We start from the raw sequence: 8712 nt of genomic DNA on the forward strand, positions 1-8712 counted from the left end.
AAAAATGTTAAAAATGTTTTTGAGATTTGCTGAAATTTTTCAAAGGGGTACTTCCGGAGCATTTCTCCAGTCGATACCACAGAAACTTAAAATACAAAAAAAAGTAGTTAAATCACAAAATCGCTCAGATTTTGATTTATTTGAATTAAGAACTCAATAAAGTCCAGCCTATTTGACGATTACATTATAGTATTTTTTTACAGAATAAGATTACTCTTATTCGATCTGAATAACAGCTTTACAGAATATTAGGCAATACATCCACCCAATCGTTAAACAAACATGATTTTTGCCTTTTTTACAAAAATTACCCTGGGTACCAAAAAGATTGTCGTTTTTTTCTCGATTTTATCAAGGTATCTTTAGCAAATATTCAAAAACTTTAGAAGATTGGTTTGCTTCCCATTGGGATAAAATACATGGATTTCACGTCTTGTTTCTGAGTTTTCTTCTAACACGCATACGAAGAACAACTTCAATCGATATATTAAAAATTTCAATCGTAAAATTACCTAATAAAATTTTTATGTTTTTTTAAAAGGTCCAATGTCCATAAGCAACAAAAAAATAAAAAGTAATAGCATGAAAAGTATAAAATTATTTATTATTATTATCAAAAAATACACATGTTCAAATTTCTCCCGCCAAAAAAATTTAAGTATCCGCGTTTGATTTAGCGGAGTTAAAAAATTTCGACTATTTATTTGATTCTACACAACTATAATACATCTACAATCTTAACTTCAGACTATTTTATTTTTCTGTAAATTTTCTCTGAGTTTTTAGCATGAAAGAATTAATTTTTAATTTCAATTTTAACGCTTTTTTTGAAGATAACCATTTTTAATGTGTAGTTTTCTGCTATTCCATAAAAGGAGAAAGACTCGCTATCTAAACTATAGATGTCAGCAACTAGCAATTTATTTGCGAACAAAACATAAAACAAATGTCAATTTAATTGTCAGTTGTCATTTTTTTTCGAACAATTTAAAAAAACGATCATAGTTTCTTCATCAAAATAAAATTGTTCACATAAAATAAAAATAAAAATCATATCAAAATGGATGTGCAAAATGATGATAACATGGAAAATATTGGATTAGGCTGTGCTTTAGAAATGTTTGCAGAAGTAAATGAAGTATTACAAATGATAGATAACCTAAAAACAATTTATTGTGAACCCCACATGATTGAAAAAGCTTATGATCGTTTTGTTTTTATATTATACCAATATTTTGAACAGCCACATTTATTAGATCCACATTTGGATAATATTTTATCGATTTTAATTGAAATTATAAGAAATCCAGACAATGCAATTGAGCTAAAACATGAAACATTTAAGTACATGTTTGTTTTTGTTAAAGTTCGAGGATATAAAATAGTTGTACGACATTTACCTCACGAGGTAAATTGTAATTTTTTAACTCATCTCGAGCCTTCAAATGAAAAATATCTAATTTAGGTTTCAGATTTTGAACCAGTTTTAAAAATGCTGGAAAGTTTAGATCCATTAGATGCTGAAATATGGCGCTCAAGATATGTTTTATTAATTTGGATGTCCATTATTGTAATGCTACCATTTCATATGTCACGCCTCGATGGATTTGATACCCACGAACAGGATTCTTCGGGTCGTGAGAAGAAAACAGTTATGACCAGAGTTCTAGATGTTTGTAAGACATATTCTGTTGCTTTAGACGCATGTAGAGATGCTGCGGTACTTTTAACATCTAGATTTTTATCAAGGTAGAACTTCTACAAATTTTTTACCGAAGCTCTTATTAATATTGAAAATTTTTTTCAGATCTGATGTGAAAGACATTCATCTCGAACCTTTTTTTAATTGGGCATTCGATACCGAAAAGAATTCAGAATGTGTGTTTGCAAGATACGGAGCCTTAGCATGTGTAGCACGAATTTTAAAACAAAGCAAACGTGAAGATATATTACCGTATGCTCCAAGATTATTACAGTGGATTTTAAGCGTGAATTTTAAAGACAGTCCTGATCGGAATATTTTAAAATATGGTTATAAAGTCATACAACGTATAGGTATGTGGTATAATTAATCTCAGTATATTTGATTTCTTTCATTTTCCCGCTATAATGTTTGATCTAACTTTGGAAATCAACCGCGCCCTCCTAATTAATGAAAAAGAAGCTGCCACTAAGGGGGTTCTCTGGCGTAAGGTTAGTTAGAATTAATGAATCTAGTTATTATTGAATACTGAAGGATAAATTTTATATTTATTATTGCAATATCCTGCTTTTTTCATAATAAAAACTGAAAAGAAATTCGTTCAAATAATTTAAAATAGGACAGGGTAAAGCAGAAAAGTGTGTGATTTTGAAAACGCTGTTAAAAAAATATATTAATTTTTCCAAACCATAAACACCTTTTAAGGCAAATTGTACCGCGTTTTTAAATAAATTTCAGTTATTTTGGAAATGCAGTTTATTTTTAAAAAGTTTAAAAAGTTTTATTTTTAAAATTCCGATAACATCGTTCCATAAACGCAGGCATTAACACACTTTAGCGTTAAGTGCCAGTCGTATTGAGATCTGTAAGCCCATATTAATAACCACTTAACTCAACCTGAGACATACTGAATACATTTAAAATATTAATGGTAGTGGAAAATTGAACTTGTATCCTGAGAGAAGTACGGCATCACTACCAGTATTATTCATAAGAATTCATTAATCTTTTCAAGTGATTACTTACTGTGTCTTGACTAAATGTTATAGCTTGGAAGCGTGGTTGAAATTTTTCTGAATACTTTGCTGATATTCACATTGAAAAGTGTTTGTCCCTACCTTTATACCACCATATAAATAGTTCATTAATTAGTTCTCACTCAATCTCAGTTGAAGTGTTAATACATTCGGTTTAGCAAATATTTTAACGTGTTACCAACATTCTTGTTTTTGTAAATTGTGATAAAATCTCATTGCAAAACAAACCGACTAGGTAAATCATAACTCGTTTTATTCGCATTATTTACTGATTGATATTTATGTGCCTTGACCCAATAAACATCTACCAAACATATTGTATGTATTAAAAATTGTTTTTATATCTTTTAGGTCTAATATTCTTAAAGCCACGTGTTGCCAGTTGGCGATATAAACGAGGTAATCGATCTTTAGCAGAGAATTTAAGCGCTGGAGATGGAAAAATATTTGATGAAAAAGTTGACAAAAACGTCGAAAGTGATGATGATATTGAAGTTCCTGATGAAATCGAAGAAGTCATCGATGAGCTTATGGTTGGTCTAAGAAATTTGGATCGTGTTGTTAGGTAAAATATTTATTTAATAATCTTTTAAACAAAATCTAAAAAACACTATATTTTCATATTTTGTAGGTGGTCTGCTGCCAAAGGTATCGGACGCGTTACAGGACGATTACCTAAAAATCTGGCAGATGAAGTTGTTGGATCAGTTTTAGAATTATTTAGTCCACGAGAAGGGGACGGAGCATGGCATGGTGGTTGCTTGGCACTTGCTGAATTAGGACGTAGAGGTTTACTTTTACCAACGCGATTGCCTGAAGTTGTTCCGGTTGTCTTAGAAGCATTAAATTATGATGTTATAAAAGGATATACATCCGTTGGTGCGCATATAAGAGACGCAGCTTGTTACGTTTGTTGGTCATTTGCTCGAGCGTATAGTAAAGAAGATATTGCTCCTTTTGTAGCACAAATTGCTAGTGGCTTGTTGATTGTATCAGTTTTCGATAGAGAGGTGGGTAAAATTCTTCCTTTTTGTTAATTTATTATGTAGAGACGTTTTAAGGTGAATAAAAAGATCGTCTGAATTATAAAAAAAAATTAAATAAGTTGATAATTTCTGTACGGAGGTGAGAAAAGTATTTTATTTACGTTTGTCCAATTTTACTAAAATTTGAAATAGAAATGGTTATAGATTACGGTAAGTTGATATTGAATGATCGCGTGCCGGACGACTTTTGAGCTTTACTTTAAATTGACGACGGGCGTATCAATCTCTTACCTGAAGAGCCTGAAATTGAACATATATTATGTTTTTAGATAAATTGTCGCAGAGCTGCAAGTGCAGCATTCCAAGAAAATGTTGGACGCCAAGGATCATTCCCACATGGTATCGACATCCTAACAGTAGCTGATTTTTTCACAGTTGGTGTACGAACTAACGCCTATTTACAAATCAGTGTCTACATAGCACAATACCCCGAATATACAAAACCATTAATTAATCATTTAGTGGATAAAAAAGTGGATCATTGGGATACAGTGATACGCGAATTAACCGGTAAAGCTTTACATAATTTAACACCTAAGGCTCCGGAATATATGGCTACAACTGTTTTGGAAAAATTGATTAATTATACAAAATCAATTGATTTAAATGCACGGCATGGATCTGTGATTGCGATTGGAGAAATTATTTATGCTTTATCAAAGTTGAATACAACGGATAATGTTGTGGATGTAATAGGACGTGATATGTTACAAAGTGTGATAGATTTAATACCACGATTTAAAGAACGATTATATTTTCGTGGATTGGGTGGAGAGTTAATGAAACAAGCGTGTTCAGATTTTATTGAAAATTGTTCGCTTGCAAAATTACCAATTCATGGATATCCAATAATTGGTGAGTTTCACAAGCTTCTAATTAATTTTAGGTAAATCAGATTTGGATAGTTTTCTTTTAACATCTGGCAAGAATGGAGGACTTTTATAATTTCTTTAAAAACATTGGACATTTTGATTTAATCAGGATGATTCTTCACTTTGTATTCCTCAATTTATAGAAAATTTGATAAGTTTTCAAAAACCTATATTCAAAATTGGGGTCTAGAAAAACTAACCACAATATTAACTTTTTAACTGTTGAAATTGACGTTAGTTTTACCAAATTATATTTTAATTTTCACATAACATTTGTTTACAAGCCTTGCAGCATATCAAATTGGCAAAAAAATTCAAAATAAATACTTTAATTTTCCGTTCTTAAAAACAGTAGCAGTTTGATCAGATTCATTAGAAAATTTTCATTTTATTTCAGATGATTGGTATAATGTACTCGAAGAATGTTTGTCTCATGAGGTTCCTAGCATTCGAGCAAAAGCCATATCAGCACTTCCAGCTTTATTTAATGAATATTTCCAAACTGACATTGAAGTGGAAACACAACCCACAATTGCTACAATTATGGATAGGTATATACAAAATTTAAGTTCTGATGTTGAACTCAACAGAATGGGTTATGCACTTGCATTAGGTAAATAAGCTTCATTTTCTATAATGTACTCGCAAAACTGATCAAGTTTTTATAAATGTTTTGTTTTTTAGGGGCTTTACCAAATTTTATGTTTAAAAATCATTTATCAGATGTTATATCAGGACTAATTAAATGTTCACAAATTGAGAAAAATTCAAGCAAATATGCTCAAAGTAGACGAGATGCGCTGAAAGCATTAACACAAATTTGTCGATCTCTACCCCACGGTAAGCTTTGTTCAGAAAAAATATTACAAAAGGCTGGCATGAATTCAAAAAAATTGGGTTACATAAGAATAAAATTTTAAAAGTTTTGCAAAAAAAAATCTAGTTGAAATGGTTTCAGTTTCAAGTAAAACTAAAGCGTTGCTTAATACAGAGAAACCATGGTCATACAATCTTTCTTAATTTAACGCAATTCTTGCTTAATCGATTTAGGATATTTTACAAAATTGAATACGAAAGTGTATATATATATAAAATGTTTCTCCAGGCTATAAATTAGATGGTGCACAAACGTTTCTCTAGGCTATAGTATGCATTGGAGAATAATTTGTTATCGACAGATTTCTCAAAAACAATTCCTTGTTTAGGCAGGCAATCTATTAAAAAGCTTGATAGCTTGATTTTTTGAATTTATACCAGGCCTTATGTTTTTCTTGCTTTTGACACTTATTTATAATGTTTTCGTTTTTTAGATTCATATAAATCACAAATTCAGGATATTTACAACTGTTTCTTTACGGGTCTAAATGATTATACACAAGATACAAGAGGCGATGTTGGAGCCTGGGTACGTGAAGCTGCTATGACTGGATTACAAACATTAACAATTATTTTATGTAACACAAATCACTTAACGGAAGCGATTGTTACGAAAACAATGGGTGGTGTTGCGAAACAAGCGGTTGAACGAATAGATAGAACGCGAGCACTTGCGGGTACTGTGTTCTCGACATTACTTCATTAGTAAGTATAACATGTTTTATTTTTATGAGAGCATTCGAAACTCACTCGTTGAATTTGGGATTATATGTTTATTTATTTACTTAACAAGTATCACTTCAATTCAGCTCAGAACAAGTAAAGCAAATGTTTTTTTCGTCATACCGAACAATGTTTTGTAACAGACTTAAAAGCATTGTTAAAGAAAATTTGTATTTATTGAACGATGCCGGAGTAATTTTTTGTTGTTTCGTCGCATAGTACAAGCAGTTTTATTCTAGAGTAGTATAACCAGTCTATTTAGATCAGTGGTCTTTAGAAAGGAGAGACAGGATATGAATTGAATCTAGAGGTGATAGTTCTTCTCTTAAAAGATGTTATTGAATTTTCTACTATTTACAGAATTTACTGTTAATTATTTGCGATTTCTACATATGGCTTTCTGAAGTAAACTTGTAGTGGCCTGGAAGATATTCTGTCAGTATAATATCATTTACTTTTGTTCAAAAATATGTATATACATTTACTATATATTTTATTTTTCTTGCCTGAACTCCAAGAGAAAAATTATCATTCGAGAGATCTTTCAAAGCCTTTTTTTTTAAATTGTCTGACATTCATTTTATTTTTATGCCACACAATTAAATTTTTTATTTCTAGTAAACCAGAAATTCCACATATTCCATATCGCGATGAAGTCCGAAATATATTTCCCGAAGAATTATGTAAAAACATGAATTGGAATTCTGAAAGTGACACATTTCCATTATTTCCAAAACTCTTAGCATATCCAGGATATTCGTATGATGTGCTGTTTGGATTGATTATAAGTGTTGGAGGACTTACGGAAGGTCTTGTAAGTATACATCAAATTTTACCTATGCAGTTTTTCTATAATTTTATTTCATATTTGCAGGTTAAACATTCAAGTGCAGCTTTATTTAATTACTTAAAATCAATTAACAATGAACAAAAGCTCACAGAGTTAAAGCGAATTTGCGATGATATTGTTGATATTTTTACACAGAATCAATTAAATGATCGGGTTACAGTGCCTATGTTTGGATTTTTAGATCGTTTATTAAATTCTGGATGTATTAGTGTTGTTTTGCAGGACACGTCATCAACATTTGCCATGGATATTTTTAATTTATTAAAAACTGAAATCAATGATTGTAAAAATACGTATAAATTAATTGATAGCATTAATGTAATGTGTCAACTAATACAGGTAAGCTCTCTTTGAAGTTTGATATTTATCCAAAATTCAGGACCAGCGGTTTAACAAAACGCAAAAGTTTAAAAATTAGTAGTAGCATTATATACCCAGGACATCATGCTTATTTCTTCTAGTTCTTTGTGTACTACGATAGCCCCCGTTTGCTTGGGTCTACCTCATTTTCAAACATCTCAACGTTCCACTATAAATATAAAGTGCTCTTTGGCAACCACTTTTGCTGGTTTTCCCAAAATGTGGCCGATCTGTCTATATTATGTTCAACCTCGAAGATTTTTTTTCTCCAGCTGCACAGTTTGCGTTGCAAGTCACAGTAACGGCTAGGAGTAAGTAGATAAAAACCGATCAACTAAACCCCAACAGAGTTCAGTTAGGCAGGCAGCTATTAAACCCATTTCTTACTATTTTGTTTAAGAAAATGTTAAATATTAGAGGGTAACAACTGCAGCTTTGTTTTAACTCATCATTTACTTCTGATGTACTTTAAAATCTTGTGGTACCTCAAAGCACCTGATAGTACATACAGATTGCGGTTCTAGACATCATTTACCATGTTAGTAAAGATATTTATCACATTGAATCATCCTGTACCGAGCCAAAAAATCTGGCATATCCTTTATGAAAAGCTGTAGCAAATTAAGGCCAATAATAGTACCTAGTGGTACTCTATTGCCAATTTTTGGGTAATCAGAATGATCAAATTGTTCATTATTACAATTTTGGATTCAGATAGTTATCATTCAAAAAATTCGTCAACAGCTCGCACTAATTTTTATTGTTTGCGTTTTGATTAAATTTCACGGCAATTCATTACCACGGATATTGTTCAAAATCTTTAAATTATTAACATAATTAATTTACAGGTACAGAGCGATGTCTGTAACAAAGCATTAGGGCGATTAAGTATATTACTTTGTAGCCGTAAAAAATACATTCGTAAAACAACAGCCACACGTTTATACGAAACATTGATTGTGTATGGTGATAGTACAATAATTCCATTAGAAACACTAGATGATGCCATGACAATATTAAGTGACACAAATTGGGAAGATGATGTTGAACAATTACGTCCAATACGAAATAATTTATGCACTTTACTTGGTATCAAACCACCCATAGCCATGCGTACTAAATAAAAAAAAAACATATTTTTCCTTCGTTAACATATTGTGATAGTTTTTTTTTTATTATGCAAATTTTATATATCTAACATTTGTGAGACTTATATACTTCTTAATTAATGCTTTAAAAAAAGATA

General features: G+C 30.9%; 1 protein-coding gene across 1 annotated transcript; it reads left to right on the forward strand.

Annotated features, from left to right (window-relative positions):
- Window positions 1–976: 976 nt before the first annotated feature.
- Window positions 977–8712, forward strand: LOC123305405 (tubulin-specific chaperone D). The gene is made up of 12 exons (XM_044887109.1): window positions 977–1408; window positions 1466–1749; window positions 1808–2055; window positions 3091–3304; window positions 3371–3749; window positions 4055–4640; window positions 5055–5270; window positions 5342–5497; window positions 5968–6238; window positions 6875–7070; window positions 7131–7445; window positions 8315–8712. Exons 1-12 carry the CDS (start codon window positions 1061–1063, stop codon window positions 8588–8590), a joined length of 3489 nt encoding a protein of 1162 aa, XP_044743044.1. The 5' UTR covers window positions 977–1060; the 3' UTR covers window positions 8591–8712.

The sequence above is a fragment of the Chrysoperla carnea genome, chromosome 1, assembly GCF_905475395.1.
Source record: "Chrysoperla carnea chromosome 1, inChrCarn1.1, whole genome shotgun sequence".
Lineage (NCBI taxonomy): Eukaryota > Metazoa > Arthropoda > Insecta > Neuroptera > Chrysopidae > Chrysoperla > Chrysoperla carnea.